The sequence below is a fragment of the Sander lucioperca genome, chromosome 20 (genome assembly GCF_008315115.2).
Source record: "Sander lucioperca isolate FBNREF2018 chromosome 20, SLUC_FBN_1.2, whole genome shotgun sequence".
NCBI classification, from domain to species: domain Eukaryota; kingdom Metazoa; phylum Chordata; class Actinopteri; order Perciformes; family Percidae; genus Sander; species Sander lucioperca.
In genome coordinates, this window is record NC_050192.1 from 25,481,916 (window position 1) to 25,502,535 (window position 20,620).

The window sequence follows — 20,620 nt, forward strand, 5'->3', positions numbered from 1 at the left end:
CAATTATGAATGATGAAATGAAAGAGAGCTGTGTCAGAGGGAGGAGACTGAAAGAAGAAAACCTGTTCCCGACTAGGTTAGGTTCACAGAGTCCGAGGTTAGGTTACCTCTCTTTCTGAAACGGAAAACCCAGAATTACCCTCATCTCAGGGTTAACAAACTCAGAGTTTTCACTAAACCTGCTTTCTGAAATGGACCTGTCATTCGGTACCTCCATTAGCTGTATGTGTGTTTGTGAACTCATTTGCTGCCTCCTTCTTAGCCTCTGCTGGGCTCCCTCTTGCTCTGGGCTATCCTTTTCTCAGCCATCTGATGCACGAGTCTTCAACTTCACCCAGGCTATTCAGACCGTAAAGCAGGTTCTCAGGCTGGCTGTGGGAGAGCTGTCTGGTCTGTTGATCCTTGTCAAACTGAACACAGAATGAAAGCCATAACATGGGTGAGAAAGATGTGGTAAGGTACAGATGATAACGTGTGATACTGTAGGGTGAACATCTATTTACTTTAGCTTTCTTAATCTTCTTGATCTTCTTATCTTGGTATTCTTTCTTCCATCTTGCCTAAACAAGGATTAAAGAATTAGGGTGAGATTTGAACATTACTGTAACAGTAGTATACATAGATTTATTTGTGGAGGCTTGCCAGCATTGACCACCAGGTATTTATTTATTTTGATTTACAGCAAAAATTAAACTTAAAATACATATTTAATTACAGACTGAGTGCAATTGTCTGGAGGAAGAAACACATATAAATAGAGCAGGTAGCCTATATCTTATTTCTGAGTTTGTTCAATTCCCTGTCCATTTATTTTTATGTGGAAAGCGGGAATGGAAATATTCTCTCTGGAAAGACAGAATGGTAATGTTTAGTTGGACACACTGAATCATGAGTGAAAATAACGATCACGTTCAAATTAAGATGTTGTGGTCCACAAAGCAGACGCTCCGTTTAATGTCAAGTTGTAACTTGTTGTTGTTACAACGTGTGGTTCACTGTTCATAAAGTAGAACCAACGTAAAGTTAGTCAGCTGAGATAGCTTATGTAAACTTGAGGCATAACCTAGCTAGGTGGTAACGTTAAACGGCGGGTTACCGGTTAGTTAACTGTAATGTTAACTACTAGCGTTAGGAGCAACGGAGCGTTATAACGTTTCTTTAATTACTAGTATTAGCTAGTACCCAGCAAATCAAGCTGACCTGCTAAACTGTCTAACTGTCTAGTTAACTGTTATATATTTAGCTAGCTATCTAAAATTACGATTGGTGCATGGTTCACATTCAGGGCTAACGTTACATAAGGACAGTCTTAATGTAACGTTAGCTAACGCCAGACACACTTTGCTAAGGCACATAAACGGCAAATGCTAACGTTATCCCTGCTGACATTTTAAAATTGTGAAACGTATGCAAGTGTTATCTTAACTCGTGTCCATTTGATATCTCGTGAGGAAACTGCATGTACATAAAAAGAAAAGTATTACTTTACCTTAAGTGAAAGCTGAATGTGAATCATCGTGGAGAAGTCCTGACTCCTGCGTTACATTATTATCCACACTGTCTCTGCGTCGAGATGAGTTTGACGTTAGCACAGCCCCCCATGAAGTCAAACAATATCATTGGTCAAGATCGTCTCTGCACGGCATGATTCATCCAATGATTGTGCAACATTCAATTATTTGAATCTGCGCGCACTTTCCTGAAGCACATAGCCTAGACTAAAGAGACCATTTCTGTTTACATTTCTGTTTTTTCAACCATTTTAAGGTCTTACATCGCTTCACGCCCTGATTATCAATGTTCACGTTGATGCTAGAAGCCTTGGTTGAACTGTTGAGCCCTAGCATCCCTTCCCAGTCTTTCACACATTGCATGTATTGCTAAATTGAAAAAATATATATTGCACACCAATGTAAAGCTTTATTCATACTGTGTCCTCCCTGTCTTTATTCACCTTATATTACCTCAGCCCATGAAAAACTCTTTGTTCCCTTTGACCTGTAGAAAGTGGGGAGAGGCAAAATGATTTGAGGGAGCAGTAGACTGCACAATGACCTTGCATTTTGTTGAACACTGTGACTCACTTTGGGTCTTAATATTAAGAGAAATTGTTTTAACAACAATTTTAACTTCATAAGGAAAAGAACATGTATGCTACATATTCTATTTGAAGTACACCAAATACATTAAAAAGAGGTCCATCCCGCATGCAAATTAGTTTCTGACTGTGGGGAATTGGGAAAAACAGTAAAAACGTCCCCAAATTTCTGAATTGCTTATTTTCATAACATTCACTGAGCCTTGCCTAAAACAGTTTGGAGTTTGTATTGGAAGACTCCAACGTTTTTAAAGTGGATTAACAGCCTTTTATGAAAAGCCTACTCCTTCAGTTTTGAAATGAAATCACAGATAATTTCTCAAATAAGCATAATGTTGCAGATGTCCATACTGTTTGTCGGTAGGCATGACTTTCATAGGAGGGGACACACTTTCCTATCAACGCAGGGTTGAATTAAACTGTATGAGGGTTGGAACTAGCGGAACAAGTTAGGTTAGGTGGTGTGCAAGTTAGGCAAGCAGGTACATACTGTATTTGAGGTACTGGTGTGCATTAATATTGATTTTCCACCCCTTATAAAAGTGTAGCATAGCTGTGGCACAGGCAATCCATTTAACTTATTAATGTTACACCTTAATGAAACACACATTGCCCAATATGTGCATCAATGCCTGTGTAACCATTGCAAGTCAGTGGAAATTGTAGTGTAATTTCAGAGGCAGGGGTGGTCAGATCACGAGGTCTTGGTGAGGCATTTAAGGTACCGGACATGCATGAATATTCATTCTACCCCACATAAGGGGGAAGCTCATGCTCTGAGCTGTTTGCATGACATAGACAGGAACAAACATCAAAAGCCAGAGTGGACACAGTATGAGACATCACCGCAGACATCAGCAAAGTAAGCAGTCAATGGAAAAAGATGTTGGGCCATGAATCTGAAATAGGCCCATGGCCTCCACGGAAGTGAAATGAGGCAAGAACATCAGATGCCCCCTAAAATATTAGGATGGTGAAGATGTAGGCTTACCCAGGCTGCAGGCTGCCTGGCTCTCTGTGTACTGTATCGTCATCCTGTAGGCCTATAGGGTTGTGGGCCTATGTGATGTGAACTGTGGCTGCACGATTCTTTTGTCAACTAATTTGCCAGACCAAAACATGATTATATAGTGATGAGCATATCACAGACTTGGACTAAAATAGACATCATGTACATCCAAGGCCTGTAGTTTAGGTTGACTCTTGTCTCTTATGCATTCCCATAACTGAAGCTATGGCTTTGTTTCCACAAATATTTAGGTGAAAGAATGTTTATTTTTACAAAGACAGATCTAAATACAGCATCTTTGTCACCAGTGGTGATTTGGTGCAGTAGTCCTATAGCTTTTTAAGCTTGTGTGCTGCCAAGTTGTTTTACTGTTTGTATTACATATATATGCTTGCAAAATATTACAGTAGTGTAGTTTCTAATATAAGTTTCTAATATAATTACATTGATCCAACTATAATTGAGAACAATTGCTTGTGGGTTTTTGCTGTGGAGTTGTTGAGGCCATGCAGTGAGGGTTCATGTCAGCCTCATTCAATGCATTAAACGGGTATGGCTGGTCCTACCTGTCTCAGTACCTCTGTTAACCCCTCTTCAAATAACTGCAAAGCTAAATACAAGTCCTACTCTATTGCTAGAATTTAGTAGACTTGCATTAAGAGACACTGGCCAGGATGAAGTTTGACAGCGATTAAAACACTAACACACAGTATGTATGAGACCACATTGAATAAGCTAAAATGGACCCCTATACATTTTACCAATATTTACCCTCTGAAGAGTCTCTGATGCATATATTGGATAGTTAATTGTAAATATTGTCAAATATTTTTACAAAGTAAACACACAGTACATTAATGGGATAAGTCTGTAGATATATTGAATAGTTGCTTTTAATCACTATAAAGTATTGTTTGTATGAAGTAAACCTGATATATTAATGATTAAAGTACAGTATATTAGATAGTTTCTTTTTAACACTATACAATATTATTTATATAAAGTAAACCCTTATACATTTATGGGGAAAAGCCTGTAGACATAATGAAGAGTTGATTGTAACGTTTATATAAAGTAATGACTATAAAATAATGGTTCTGCAAGTTATTATCACATATTGTTTTTTTGTACAGTAGAAAACCAGTATTAAACAGGAATTTACTGTAAATTGATTGGATAATCATGTAAAATAAATGCCTAAAGCTTTTAAGATACTATTAATGGGCTGTCAAATAGGGTCATTTTACATTAATTTGACATGTAAATAACTATAAATGAATGTTTATTTAAAGTAAACAACATACATTAATGGTAAAAGTATGTAGATATATTGGAGAGTTGCTTGTAAATACTCTCAAATATTGTTTATATAAAGTAATGACTATTATTACAATGTTTCTGGAAGGTATTATCCCATTATCTTCTCTTTTTTGTACAGTAAAAACACAGTATTAAACAGGAATTTACCGTAAATAGATTGGATAATCATAAAATAAACGCCTAAAGGAGGGTATTTGAAAGTCATTTTACATAATTTTTATGTGTTTTACATCCAGGAATCTGTACTTTAACAGGGAGTTCTTGTGGATGGATTGAATAATCTTGTGAATTTACCAAAGAAAACCGTATGAAAACAGCAGTTTTCATTTAAATTATGTAATTTTAAGGTATTTTGCAATATTTTTCAGTGTTTGTACAGATTTATACATTTGTTTAACATTCTAAATATGTTTTTTGATTACAATTCTTTTTAAATCTACAGTAGTTGGACTGTGAAAATACAGAAAATGTACAGTAGATATCTGTATTTTAAAAATAAATTCTTTGTAGAATAACATAAGGTTTTTTACTGTCATTTCACGGTAAGTGTTTGGCAACTTTTGCTGCCAGACTTTTTACCGTTTTTTCACGATTGTTTTTTAACGTTTCTTTACATTAAATTTAAGGTTTAACAGTAAAAAACCAGAAAGAGGCCTCAATTTTACACACCGTAAAATTATGGGTTTTTTTTGTCTTTTTACATAAAATTCAATGTAATTTAACTTTCAAGACCGTTAAGCAATGGAATTATCCTGTTACACAACTATATTATCTCATTATATCAATTTACAGACTAAAACCTTAATTTAATGGGTTTTTTTTTAAATAAAAGTATTTTTCTGGCATTAACACTTAATGTAGAAAAAACGGAAAAAATCCGTAAAATTATACAGTGAATTCCAGTGAAATAACTTTTTTTTTTTTTTACAGTGCATCTGAAGTATAGTAAGCTCATAACCTTAAGAAATTATTTAGCTGGCAGGCAAATTAGACATGTTCAGGTGTGTTTAGTCTTGTGTTACCTCATGTTGGAATATTTTTGTGCAGTCATAACTCTTGGAGCACAAATCATACTCTCTGAATGTAATCAAATGTCTTAAACAAAAAAACAAAAAAATACGCCCATACACACGTATGTTTGGTGCAAACCCAGGTGTTTTTCTGTAGGGATTGGGCTGATGTTCAACACAGTCTTGTGCATTCAGTATGCGTACAACCACATCCAAATATGCACACACACTGCTCGCCGAAAAGAGAGATTGAGGTCAGGGGACTGTCCAAACAGTGTCACCGGCAACAACGGTCACAACACTACTACTACTCTGTCTCCTATATAACATAACAGGATCTGCACCCACAAACACACATGTACACACACACACATTCATGTACACTCCTTAAAAAGACAAAGAAGGAAGTTCAAAACCCCGACGGTCCCTATATGTGGGCCTACACACCCTAACACATACGTACATCTGCACTACAATGAGTGTCCCGCGGGTGGAGCTGAGTCCCCTGAGGCCTAGAACTGTGCTGGACAATAGGTACTGAGGAGGAGTTAAGCCTCTTGTGGTACGCAACTTCGTGACAGAGGGATCAGGCATTAAGACACAAGGCGTGTTAGGAATCCTTCATGGCAAGAGCTTTCACAGAGTCACTCCAGGTCACCACACAGCAGCCCACAGCCACATCTGATTTCCCCAACAAATTAGATCTTTGGAATAAAAAAGGATATGTACTTTAGTCGACCTCTGCACTTAGTGAGGCTTGACAATGCTTTTCGTCTGATCTATAACACAGCTGTCAAAAGTTCTCTGCAGCTGCGCAGGGTCATCACAGAAAAACTGACAGAACTTCAAATTCTGTGTGTGTGATTCTTGAAAAGTTTAAAATGTTTAGGTTTCAGTTTCTTCAGCCCTACGTTCTTGTGCCTACCTAGGGTGATAATTTGAATCTGACTTTAAGAACTAGGCTAAGTCCTGTTCATTGTAACACAGTTGATTTTTGGCTGCTGTCTTCTATATAGCCATCCAGGTTTGCTTCGTCCCTCTATGGTAAGAGCAGATGTCAGAGAAGATGTCTACATTTTTCTTTCCTAGCACATCAGTACATGACAGTCCTGTCTTGCACTGTCTAAAGCCACCCACAGTGAACAAAATAGTCAATTATTAACTGAATTCAGCGAATTGCTAAAGAGAGAGCTGAGCTCTCAAAGGAGTTCCCAGAATGGAAGAATGGCTTCACTTACCCTCAGAGATTGGGTAAAGTACTTTTCATCACAAGTATTGTACTTTGCTACATTTCAAGTCACATCCGTTACAGAGTAAAGAACAAAAATCACATTTAGTTCTGAGAATGGAACAGAATAAAAGAAATAAAGCCGCAGTATTAGGGAAGAGTACAAATGCACGACAATGAAATTAAATTTAAGGATCACGTCCTTAATGGATTATTATGGTCAGCATTTATGTACCTCGGCATGTCACGTTGCAGATATTGTTCTACTAGTGTATGCGTCCCCTTTTAAAAATTAAAGTTAGTAACAGTTACTCAGACTACATTTTAACTAACCTACTTTTATAGATGAAGCCAAAACAAAAGTATCACTATTCTCTGCAATTTTCCCCACATGACCAAATAAGACCATGTGAAGAGCTGTGTTAATACAAATGGATTACAGTGGCATGAGTCTACCAATGGGGTGGAAATGACAGTGACTGAATACAAAAGCCATATATGGAGCTTAACACCATATTCTGTGCAACGTGAAGTATAATGACAAGATGCGTCTAGAATACAACCTCTAATGATTCCGATTTAAAAAAAAAACAAAAAAACATCACATGTATAATAAATGTTCATGGTTTGCTAAAGGGCTATTTCATCTATTTTGCTGGGGGAAACATTTAAAGCGATGTTTCCTGTTATGTGCAGGCGGCTGATGAGTGATGTCAGAGTGTCGAGGATGTTCAGGGACCAAAGGTAAAAGATCACAGCTTGTTGCTCGCTCTGAAGGTGCTGTGAGGTTGTGTGAAGTGATGTGGCATAGTCAGAAAGTGTGTTCCTGTCTGTGTTTTTGAAAACATGTGGACGCCATAAGTGTTCTTTGTGGTTTTAGACTTCAAGTGTAACTACATTCTAAGATGTATTGTAACATTTATGATGTCCTGCTTATTGTGTCCTTATGTTGTGTTCAAACGTAATGCAGTTAGAATGTTTAGGAAACTGCAGACTTCTACTGTACATAATGAACAGTTCAATCTAATTCAGCTCATCACGCATGTTTGACCGTTAAAGTACTGCGACATCATTACATCTTTGATTTACTAACTAAATGTTTTGACCATGTTTTGAATGTCACAGTATGGCTTTAATTGAAGCATCATGTGTTTAGGGCTCACATGTACACACACTAGCACTAAAGAGGACATTACACATATGGTTCCCAGGCCTGCCAGAGTTCTGCGATTTCTCATTAAGCGTTTGTTCTGGGGTTAACAACCTATCAAAACCTATGTATAGCTACCGTGAGATTAACATACGTCATTCTACAGTGGGAGGCTGAAAATGTTGCACCTAATAAAGAACAAACACTGGACATGACACCCACCTTCACAGTCTACTTTATACTGTGTTTTCCCATTCACGCTCTGCTCTCACTTCCCCCAACAACAACACCTTTTGTTAACCACACCACTGCCGCTGGTCTGGAGCTGAACCCCTGGAACATAGTGAGCCATGAACTAACTCCTTTTCGTATTTTGCCACAGCAGGTAGAATAACACCACACACCAGTAATTTATGATTTTTTTTTTTACTGTGCTTTTTTACTGTGCTCCACGAGAAGTATGAATACAAAAATTGTTTTTTTAAACCACTGTGCAACTGATAGACTAATGCAGCTCTGGTAATATTATTGTAAAATGATTTGCAATGAATAAAACATAGGTAATGGTCTAAAAGAAAACTTACGTTGTTATATGGGACATGTTACATTTTTTTGTCCCTTTATTTAGTTAATCAAGCTGAATATGTTAATATAAAACAATATACCGTATATAATGAAGTGTATACAAGAAATCATACTGTATGCACTCTACAGTTAACTTATCACTGTACTGTACACTATACTCCATTTGATGTAACCCAAATAACAAAAAGGTTTTATTATTACGGTTATTTTATAATGGAATTTAATATAATGAAATCTGTATTGTTTTTACATTTTGTATTTTGCATATATGAAATCTTTCTGTGTTAAAGGAAAAACAGTGTTACCAAACAGGGTTTTTATATATGATCTAAAGTGTAATTCCAGAATCCTGAATGTGCTGTGCTACTGTATAGAATATATAACTAAATGGATCGGAAACTACATGTCAACCCAGTCAGAGGGTTCACTGTACTCTGACTCCTCTTGGTCAGGCCTGGTGAACTGATCTGATCCAGCAGCACTGTAACAGCTCCCATACGTGTTTTCATTAATGTGTCAATGCTCTGACAGAGTGAGTTCACTGGAAACACTCTGAATATCTACTGTTTATTCATTACCAGCAGCGGATGTGAATGCCAGGCTCCTTATTAGCAGCCTGCTGAAAGTGCTATTAATTTAAGTAAGAGGACATGATGAACTCTATTGATCCCAGAGGGGAATAAATCTGAAGCTGAATATTTACTAAGCTACTGTAGGGCTGGGCGATATGGAGAAAATCAAATATCACAATATTTTTTACCAAATACCTCGATATCAGTACCGCAACGATATTGTAGGGTTGACTATTGGTGCTTTCACAAAATATTTACACAATGAGAGTTTTGATAAATAATCATCACTAATGTGGATATAATGACTAAGTGGGTAAAAGCAAATAATAGAACAGCTAGAAAGAGTCTGGTAAGTTCAGAAAATGACATAACTTTATTGCAATGCAGCCTTTAAAACCAGGAAAAGACAACACTTATGCCATATTACGATATCCAAAATCTAAGACGATATCTAGTCTCATATCACGATATCGATATAATATCAATATATTGCCCAGCTCTAAGCTACTGTAACTTTATGCAACTCTGCACATAAAATAACCAAAATGAAGGCTTTGAAACAAAACCTAAAAACTTATACGGTATATCACCCGGAGAGTTAGATGAGAAGATTGATAGCACTCGCGTGTCTTCACGCTAAATATGAAGCTACAACCAGTAGCCGGTTAGCTTAGATTAGCATATAGACTGGAAACAGGGGGAAACAGCTAGCCTAGTTCAACCAAATCTGCCTTACAGTACCTCCAAAGCTCACTAATAAACATATTATATGTTGTTTGTTCTATTCACACTTATTATCGCGTTTTAATGGCTACGCTAAGCTAACTGGATTATTCTTATGTAGCTTCTTATTTAGCATGAAGGAATGAGTGGTGTCAATCTTCTCGTCTAACTCTAAAGCCGCCTACACATGATCCGTGGAAAAATTGCGAGGTAACGCGCAGAGCAGAGAGGCAAAGCGCAGTGCAGGTAGAAGTCATCGTTGCTTCTGGAATTGGTTGTGCTTTGAAAGGTAAGCGTCAACGAGGTCAAAGTTGAAATAATTTGAACTTTGAGCACAGCACTCGGCGACATTTCCGCAGTGCGCAACGCCTAGGGTAGCACTCCCCCTAGTTGGGCGGCACTGCTCTCCCCATAGGAAAACAATGGAACGGCCAGCGCAGAGCGCTTTTACAGCTGATCATTTGTATGCATCCTAAATAGGAAAGCTAATAAGGGTGTTTCCCAAAATGTCAATTTTTTCAGTGGTTACGTTTATTGTTTACTGCTTTCCATAGTTTTGAATTTTCTGGATGGAAAACAGCTTCTAGAATATAACATTGCACCACAAAACTAAAAACCCAGGCGGCCAACCGGTCGCGGCAAATGGCCGCCCAATCAAGAGACAGATTCTGCCTGAGGTTTTTCCTCACCACTGTCGCACCAAATGCATGCTTTTGGGGGCAATTGTTGGGTCTCTGTAAATTATAGTGTGGTCTAGACCTACTCTATCCTTAAAGTGTCCTGAGACAACGTCTGTTATGCTTTGACATTAAAAATAAAATGTAACTGAATTCAAACAATTTTAGGGTTAGCAGCTCAATAGCCAGGTGACACATACAACTCCTATGGGGCCTCCTGGTATTGGTAAAGGTTGAGATACATTGACCTGAAGCCTCATACTGATCTCAATTAACTGAAAAGGCTTCCGAACTATCCATTATGCTCTTCTGGCTTCTCGATGCTATTAGTAGGGCAGTGGCACTTCTGCCACTGCGCTGTGGAAATAGCTAGCATGTAGGCTGCACGCCGTCACTGTATAAGAACATTTATAACTCTGATCTAAAACTTGCTGTTGGGACTCTAAGCTGGAGAAAGAAGCAGGACGGATCTGTGTTACTATGAGACATTAAATACAAAGGGCATAAGCAGAAGGAAGCAACAAGTATTGATCGGCACGGTGGACACAGTCAGTATTGGCCTATAGGTGAGTAATTGTTCAACATTATTAGATCTTATTTTATTAGATTGTATTTATTTTTTTTAAATGATGTGAACTTTAACAAAGCAAATGTAAATTCCTCACTGACATATTTTTGAAACTTGTGACGTAAAATCCTCAATGTCAGTGAGACTTCGTAATTTAAACTGTGGATATTTGTGTGTCATGAGCAGCAGACTTGTCCTTGATCAAGATGACACACCTGAAACAATTCCAAGGTATTCCCATGTCAAAGGTACGTTATTAATTGCTGGAACCATGGCAACAACTTTACTCTAAAATACAAACAGGGATAAGGTTGCATTTATTAAAACCATCCAAGTATACGTGTCATTTAGCAAGTTCCTTCATGTGTTCATTCCTTATCGATCACATCAACCCGGCAGAAATTCTTCGATGAAAAGCCATCTTTCAATGGAACCAAACCCTTCCCATCAATTTGAACTTATCAAACTATTCATTGACCCCTTTATGGATGGGGGCATTGGTGTTTTAACAAAAAGCATCAGGTATTTCCTTTCTTCCTAACCCAAATAAATGCAATCTCTCAATCTGAAAGTTGATTGATGTTCAGGCCTCATTTTCATATACTGTACAATGGCAAAAAAGCTATTCACCCAGGTTGGACGTTTTCATGTTTTAACATCTCTACAAAGTGATCTCAATTGATTAAAAATATGAAATACAAAATACTCATTTGCAAGTATTCCCCCCCCTCCAAATCAGAATTTAGTAGAGGCACCTTGCACATCTGTGTGGGTAAGTCTCCATGACCTTTTCACATCTGGACACTGCAATTTTTCCCCCTATCATCTTTACTCAAGTTCAAGCCCCGTCAGGTTGCATGGGGACAGTGAGTCAACAGTTTTTTTCAAGTCCAGCCACAAATTCCCGATTGGATTGAGATCTGGACGCCACTCCAGGATATTAATTTGTTGATATGATGCCATCCTGTGTACAACAACTCACAACTGTAGATGATGCCGTCTGTCACCACCAGGGCAAGAATTTCACGGGGGCCACGATGGTCATGGCCGCCTTGTTTCTTCTGTTTGTTTATAGAGTTTATAAATTTGATTGACATTTCACTGCTGTGTAGCCTGAAGTGCCAATGCCTCAAATCTGTGGCTGAGTGAACTTCTGAGAAGAGTCTGCATAAATATTGGTACGCCCTACCGGTTGGTTATACAATGTAAAATCAGAATGGCCAATATAAAGGCGGTTGACATGTGCAGTAGAGATAAGGGCTCAAGACAATTTGAATCTAGAAAGTAGATGTTAAGTATCCCATTTGATGAATGGCCGTTCCTCTGCTTCTAGTCAATGAGAGATTTGTGTAAGGAGGAGGACTATGCGTTTCTGGGAATGTCAGAAAAGACGACAAAAGTAACAGCGGAAAGAGCCGGAGATACGGAGGACGACTGGCGAGACAAAAAGGAGGAGAGGGTAAGAGATAAGGTCTCTACATTTTATAAAACCCACTATTATTACACAGAAAATACAAATGGTGTGTGTGTGTGTGTGTGTGTGTGTGTGTGTGTGTGTGTGTGTGTGTGTGTGTGTGTGTGTGTGTGTGTTTCAGGTCAGGCGGCGACTGGAGAGGGAGCAGTTTGAAAAAGAGCGCCTCCAACAAATAGAAGAAAGCAAGAAGGTGACAACACAAACACACACACACACACACACACACACACAGACACACACACACACGTACACTCTACAAGTCTGTACATCTGTAAAACCAAACGGCCTCTTTGCTCTCAGCATGAAAGTTTCTGCTAAATGACACAGCTCAGCCCGAAGTCAATGCATGCGTGCAGACTTTCACGCTCACCCCTCACACACCCAGCCACAGGTTGCACTTGGCAGCCAAGCAGAAGTAAAATGAGCCGATTGGTGTAATGACAGATCGTCCTTGTCTGTCAGCAGTATTTATTGGAAGCCAAGCTCTGATGAGAAGAAAACATCAAATCCTTCTTGCTGTATTTTTGTTTAATGCCAGATTTCTAAACTCAGCCAGCAGCATCCCGTATTGTTTCACTAATTACTCTATTAGCAATTACAAAATGTTAAACAGAGTTTTCTGTCGGTTTGCGTTTTCCTCCGCTTAATCTTTTCTGTGAACGGAGCTCGTTATTCACATTTTAAAAGACGCTGTACTCAACATTTCATGAGAGCATGCTGTTATAATCAGCCTATTGGAAACAGCGAGGTGAACAATCAGGCAGCAGTGTGACACTGGGTCGATGAGTTAATTTACCGCAGAGGTTCACTTCATTGCTCAGGGCAAAATCAGATTCACTTCCATGGAAACGACAGATCGGGGAAACACAACTCTGGCCTTCCGTCAAGGCTGCCGGGCTTATTAGCCGCACCAAACCTCACTCACACTTCACGGCACCCCACACACACACACACACACACACACACGTTGGAGCGCATGAGAAACACACATTTTAAAAAGGAGTACATTTATTCAAAAACAGACAGTTGTCAAAACAGATGGACATCCTCATGGACATGGAATGCACACACACATACACACACAAACAAAAATAAAACAGCTGTGGGTGTTTCAGCAGCCGCCTAGTTTCTGACAAGTGTGTGAGGTCAACAAGGGACATGGGCTGTTTGTCAGTGTTTCCGCTGCGCGCGCACACACACACACACACACACACACGAAGCTGATGACAACATTTACCCTGATAGACAGGACAGTCACGCTTACCTCAGTGTGGAATGTACTTTCCGCTGAACACCAAACAACCCAGAAAACCACATCCCATTATGTGACCAGGGTACAGTTTAATGCAATTTCCAATGTTGTTCTCTAGAAGAAAGGCAGTGAGGCGAAATGCCTAAAAATTGTTCTTCAGAAACTAAACCAACCCATACTGGTTGGATTTTGCTAACATATTGTGCAGAGTGATTTAAAAAAGAAGAAAGAAAAACATTTTTGTGTAACTACTTTGGTTAAAGTCTTAATTATATGGGAGGTTTCCAGCCCACCAGAGATATTTCTTTGCAAACCTGCCATTTAAAGTGTGATAAAAGCACTGGTGATGGGATCCTTCTGGGCATCCTTACTTCTATACCAGACTCCACAAATGAATCTGGAAATTCTTTGGAACATCTCTTGTCTTTAGTTTGAGTATATACAGTACATTTCCAGTAACAAAAAACAATTGGTGCATGAACAGTTTTGTACCAACAGAATCCTGGTACAACCTTTACCTGTACTGGACCTGACCAATAAGAGTACAATAAACCAGCTACATCTCAAGATGATATGTATCCCCAGTTTAAAGCAGTGAACTGAAACCCACTGGAATTGCCTGAAAACTTTGTAGTTTGGACTTGTGTTTTGTTGGTCCCTGAAAACCTCAAACTGCCCAGACGGCAATCTGAAAACAAAGCTTTCCTTGCACCTCAAAAGTTCGAGTTGGACATGAGATTTGGTCTTACTGGACTCATGCTGTATAAACACACAGGGGGGATATTGACTACTGGTTAAAAAAAAAAAAAATTAAATAGTTGGTGATTAATTTAACAGTTGACAACTAATAGATGAATCTTTGTAGCTCTACGTGACAATGTTTTACCAGTTACCGCGCTAGCAGTGTGGCTCCACGGAGAGAAATGTTGGTCTGTTGAGAGGTCCGCCGTTTTGTTCCAAACTGAAATATCTCAACAACTATTGGATGGACTGCCATTCATTTGGATACAGATATCCATGGTGGCCAGAAAATGAACTATAATGACTTTGGTGATCCCCTAAAGCTCCATCAGCAGGTCAAAGTTTTCATTTCTACAGTGAACTCTCTCTCAACATCTACTCGATGGATTGGGATAAACGTTTGTAAAGACATTCATGGTTCCCAGACGATGAATCCCTAATATTTTGGTGATCCTCTGACTTGTGAGTGCCATCATGGGGTCAAAATTTCAAATTGATGTGATTCCATTTCAAATTGCTCTGCACAAATGCACTACTAAAGCGTCTTTTCTTCAGAAAACATTCTCAATTCAGCAGCAGAGAACACTTTCTTTTGCGCTCCTCTGCCTTCCAGGCATGCATAAAAAAACAGCCCAGCAATATCTCTGACTTAGCAGCACTTTATGCAAATTAGATTAACTGCAACTGGGCTCATTAGAAATGAACCTAAAAAAAATCGTGGTAGCCAAAAAAATATTCCCCAAAGTGTGTCCACAGTATTAAACAGTGGAGTCATATCAATATCATCTTTTGTCCGTGGCTCTAGTGGGAAGTTTTCACTCCTCTGCAGACCGTTTTTCAGCCTGAAGACCCTCCGACTGCTCTGCACGCCGACACTCTACTCCACAACCAACACCACTGGCCAGATGGCAAATTGCCGACATGATGTTGTGATTGGATCAGAGACAGGAAACAAGTATTAACGCTAATTCTCAATTTGTCAGTGATTGCAAATTTGAGGGAATTTGCTCAAAGTGTGCTACTCCCGCTTCACACACCATGAAGACGAACAAGTGTGTATGGAACATGAATGTAATCATTCAAAAGTCCAAATGCTCATTTTCAACTTCTTTTTTGGAAAGAATGTCCTGATTGTTCGCCTGTGTGTGTGTGTGTGTGTGTGTGTGTGTGTGTGTGTGTGTGTGTGTGTGTGTGTGTGTGTGTGTGTGTGTGTGTGTGTGTGTTCGTTCAGCATGTAATTGGGGAGGTAACGGTTTAACTGCTTTCACCTTCACTCCATATGTGTCAGCATGTCTTCGTCTTTAAACTGACATTAAACTAAATGCCTCCCTTGCTCACATCAACTTCCTCTGCACATTTCTGCTCCCATTATACACACACACACACACACACACACACACAACAGAAATGTTAATTGATGACAGGCGCTGTCCGTTGAGAGCCACTGGCCTCGGCCATCTCACATGTATCCCATCTGAACTGAAGTCTTTCACAAGCCGAAAAGATTTATCTTCTTTTTTTCCCCACACACAGTTCAGTTGAAAATTATACATACAAACACTCAGCAGGAAACTGGACCCAAGAAAGTGATACTGAGTCCAATTTGAGGTCAAGGATACACAGCAAGCACTCCATAGCCAGGCTCAGAGGTGCAGCCCCAGCAGAATGTATGTACTGTTATAGCATTGCACCAGGGGAACTTTGCAACGTTCAAAATGATCCTACACAGCTTTAGGATATGACAAAGGATTTGGTGTGAGGGATTGTGGGTGTTTTCTTTGTCAACTTGCTATTTTTTCTGCCCAAAGCTGGGTTGCAGCTGCAAAATAATCCTGATAAAAGAGTCCTGATAATTTGTTAATATGGAGGATTACATAGGTTGTGCTTTATATGTGCTTCAGGAGAAAGAGCAGCAGTGGCGGACTCGTGTAGAAAAGCTGACCTCCAGCCAGGAGAAGACTCTGCAAGACAGACTGGCAAGACTCAGGAGATTCAGGGTAAGGCACACACACACACACACACACACACACACACACACACACACACACACACACACACACACACACACACACACACACACACACACACACACACGGTATGAGGAAAATAAGTGATGACATTGTTGAATACCGCGATAACGATATTATTTGCAATGAATACAAAGATATTAAAGTGCAATGTAATTAAATTTTTTAAAAAGGTTACCTGCCTTTCTGCAGCTTTCAGAATTCTGCTAAAATACAGCGAATTGCTTGTTGAAACATTATATTGAACATAAAAAGCACCATTAAAAAAGTAGTTACATTTTACAAGTGTAGTTTTCTACTGATACTCTCTATCAACTAACTCAAAACATTTGTGTCTTTTGAGATATGTCGCCCATGTCTCACACACACACTCTCTCTCACACACACACACACACACACACACACACACCAACTGTTGATGTCCCATACACAGCTGACAAATCTTCCAGCTGCTGTTGTTTGACATACTACAGCTCACTGTAACAGTCTGAGATTCAACACCACAGAGTGACAGCTTCAGCAGGCAAAAGGCCTCTAACGTTTCAAAGAACCTGCAGAGTAGAAAAGCTTTTTTTTTTTTTTTAAAGATCTGAGATGAGCTATTTATCAAACACAAAGTTCCTGAATGTCATTATCAAGTTACAGAGCGTTGGCAAACGGTCATTGGTCAGGCGCTGGTAGTCTTGTCAGTAGCTCATTAAAATGAATACATGCTCGGTAAAGTGTAAAGTTCAAAACCGTCATCACGGAGTTGTCCCTCTGGTGCCAAGTATTCATTGCTTTCTGTTTTGTTTGGCAATGTACTTCACTGAGCCCTTCTGTCAATCAAAAACAGTGGGAGGGACTGAAGATGACTTTGACTGTAAACGGTTCAATCCTAATCATTTTCTCTTTCTTTCTTCACACTTTTCTCGTCCTGCAGGAGTTCCAGAGGAAGGTGCTAATAGAGGAGTCAGGGATGGAGGGCGGGGGGGCCACCCTCGCGGTCAACCAGCTTCTCACCAGGATGTAGATGTACTATACGAGAGACTGACTCATGATTAGGACTGGGTACCGAACTTCAATACTTTTTAGGCACCGACCGAATTGCCTCCAATAGTATTGAGTATTGAAAAATGCCTATACCAAAGGACTAAATCTCATCAGCGTCAGTGAGCCAATAAGCATGCAGCATGCTTGTACCAAGATCTAATAATGCTTGTGATTGGCTGTCTAAGGTTACACGTCGAAGAGGCAGGTAGGAAAAACTCTACGAGACGGGGCTCACGTGTGCGTGTTGTATTTTGAGAGGCTTGACTACAGTGTGCAAAGCATAGTTGTAAAGAATCTGAAAAATTAAATGAAAAAATGTGTACCGTTGTATGTGTAATGGCATTTCTTTTCTGTTCAAATGGATTTCATAAAATTGGCATTAAAAAAAAGGATTGTTTAGAAACAGGTGTCGAATTCACGGTATTGATACCGAAATGTTTGTAACGATACCCAGCCCTGCTCATTACAAATGTGCTTTTTGTTACACTTTAACATAAAAAAAAATCATCTCTGTGTCAACTGAGACGTTAGTGTGATAAATGTAAATGAATAAGTTGATGATAAAATACAGGATTTTTTTAAGGAGCCAGCAGCTACAGGAACTGCCACATTACCTGAACTCAGTTTAGCGGCTACTTGCTTTTGAGTTGTGAAAACACATAATGTCACAGATGTGGACCAGTTAGGAGCCAATAGTGATGAATATGTATTTTTAGGTTGTGCAGCAGGATCAAAGTCACTAAACCTTTGGTTAATGGAAAACTGATTTGCACATTTTTGATATCAGAGTTTCTGCATGTTTCACCAAGTCAAATTTAAGACCTTTTTAAGACTATTATGAATGATATTAAAGACATTTATCACAACATCAACTAAGCCCTGAATTCAGATTTTTCAAGCCAAGTTTCGCTAAACTTGCACTTCTCCATAGCTGAAGAATAAAATCTGTTTTATGTCTGTTATACAACCTGAAAGAGACTCGCGCCAATCACATGAAAAGCTGATTGGCTGCAATATAAGTTGCACGTTGGTCTCATTTGTAGTCGTAATACAGCAAATTATATTTGCACCACTGAGAGAAAGAACTACAACACCATGGAATTAAAAATAAAAAAGAGCATTAGAGGCAGCGCTCCATGGACGTAGGAAAGTTAAGACCCGTTTAAAATGATTTAAGACCTAGAACACAATACTTCAGCAAATTTAAGACTTTTTAAAGGCCTAAAATTTTGATTTTGAAATTTAAGACTTTTTAAGACCCCGCGGAAACCCTGGAAATGATTTCTAAGATCAGACAGGATTTTCAATTCCCAGACTCACCCACCATACAATACTTAAGTTATCCCAAAAGACACTTTATCTAGTTAAAAGTGCCGTGCAAAAAAACAAAAGTTGGATCCTATCATAACACAATGGAGCTGGATATAAAATAATTGGGAAACAAAATTCTGGTTAAAATATCTCCCCATCATTTTATAACCATCTCAGCTTGCGGATGAAAATCACCTATGAGTCAGACAATAAAGTTGTCTCATAATGATTCTAAAGCCTCAGTTCTGTTCCGTTTTCATGCAGAGCCCAATTGGAAAAGGATGAGGGCCTGCAAGTCATTTTTTGGGGCCATAAAACATCATTTAAGCAACATTTTCTGTGGGATTTTTGCTCTCAATTTCTGAGCCCAGAGAGCAGTCAATGAGTAATGGTGCGTGGGTACAGGCTCTGAGTGATTCATCTGCACAGCATGTGCGCGAGTGGTAGCTTTGATACATTTTCTTGAAGCATTTCCGGAAATATTTATGTGAATGTGCGTATGTCTGTCGGCGGTGGCGGTGGCTGTGGCTGTGTCTGTTATTTGCGCTTGCATGCGCGTTTTTTCAAATGGCAGTAAAGTCTGTCTGTCTAAACAAGATTTAGGAGGTCCTGAGACCTCAGCTCACTGCGGCCTTCTATGGTAAACGTGGGGGCAGAAGAAGAAAATAGACAGTGACATTAATAAATATGAAGCCTGAAGCTTCAGGGTCACTCTGGTAGACACGGGAAGAAAAAAGAAAAAAACGGTTCACATGCCCAGAGATGGTCCAACAGTAAAGACTCATGTCCTTGAACCAGCATTTATTCTTGTTGTTCCAGGATTATATCCAGGAAGAAATGTAGGCTAAGTTACTTCTCTGTGATGAATTGTCCACAATTACTATAGAAAACAAGTTACTATTTAACCCTAATTCCTACTAAGTACATTTAGACACAACAATGGCATTTTTATTTTTGGAGGAAATGTAATTGCTGCTTGGATTATGGTCGCTGGCAATGTTTTTTCCCAAGACATTTTTATACAACCACAGCTAATGCCGACCTTACACCAAACGACTTCAAGCGATTCCACTGTCGCGGAATAATTTCCAACATCAGAATGAAATCCTGGGAGTGTTGCTAGAGTTGGGGCGTGCTCCCGTCGTCTCAATCGTTTGGTGGTCATAAAACTCAGTCTGAGTCAGTCTTTATCCTGTCTTGATGTTCCGACAAAATCAAACGTGTTTGATATTATCGTAAGTTTTAAGTCTTGGGAGTGAAGTTAAATGAATGTAGAGGTGTGACGAGATCTCGTCAAAATTGTCTCGCGATATCGGTCACAAGTGCAGAGCAGCAGATAGTAGATGGAGTCATGCCTAGTTGGTCTTATAATACATCTGGCTTCGAAGATGAGTCTGGCTTGGACCTCTAAATTAGCATAGAAGATCCCCTGCCTGTTTGCCAAAATTGACTCCGAGTTCACTTTTGCAGAGCGGTAGTGGAGTTGCAATAGTAAAAAGCTGCCGGTAAAACCCAGAGTTAGAACGTTAGAGGGTACGGCCGCTCTCTCCCTCTCGCTCTCTCACTCTACAAACAGCAAGCAAGCAGATAGCAAAATCTAACTTTATTTTTAATGATATTAAACAATGAGAAATTCAATATTCATCAAATTCATAAATCAATACAAGAGCAGCCTTCTTCCTCGTTTACTGCTACAATGAAATGCTTGGTTACGTTGTAGCCTTGGTTCTCTGAGTGAAGACTATTTTTCCAGGCATATTTCTTAATTGAAGTTTTCTTGAAAACAGTGTTAAAATCTCGTCTTGTTCTCGTGAACCCAATCTCGGGTCTCGTCTCGTGAGCT

At 39.2% G+C, this 20,620-nt stretch overlaps 2 protein-coding genes and 1 long non-coding RNA gene across 4 annotated transcripts in view; 1 reads left to right on the plus strand and 2 right to left on the minus strand.

Moving 5' to 3' along the window:
• Positions 1–207: 207 nt before the first annotated feature.
• On the minus strand, positions 208–1,633 carry LOC118493972. Its single transcript, XR_004896029.1, has 3 exons — positions 1,490–1,633; positions 504–560; positions 208–410 (listed from the first exon to the last, which is right to left on the minus strand). It is a non-coding gene; the product is annotated as an uncharacterized LOC118493972 (long non-coding RNA).
• Positions 1,634–10,388: 8,755 nt separating this feature from the next.
• On the plus strand, positions 10,389–17,721 carry LOC116054530 (protein enabled homolog). The gene is made up of 6 exons (XM_031306120.2): positions 10,389–10,938; positions 11,127–11,188; positions 12,274–12,399; positions 12,536–12,604; positions 16,309–16,404; positions 17,357–17,721. The coding sequence occupies exons 2-6, from the start codon at positions 11,147–11,149 to the stop codon at positions 17,444–17,446; spliced, it is 423 nt and encodes a 140-aa protein (XP_031161980.2). The 5' UTR covers positions 10,389–10,938; positions 11,127–11,146; the 3' UTR covers positions 17,447–17,721.
• The window catches only part of ano2b (anoctamin 2b), a 101,086-nt gene continuing 96,042 nt past the window's right edge, over positions 15,577–20,620 (minus strand). The window contains exon 28 of one of the 2 annotated variants that reach the window (XM_035995984.1): positions 15,577–15,630. The gene's annotated coding sequence lies outside the window, so the exon portion shown is untranslated. Of the gene's footprint in view, positions 15,635–20,620 lie in introns of both variants that reach the window. The other variant, XM_035995986.1, reaches the window with a different exon arrangement.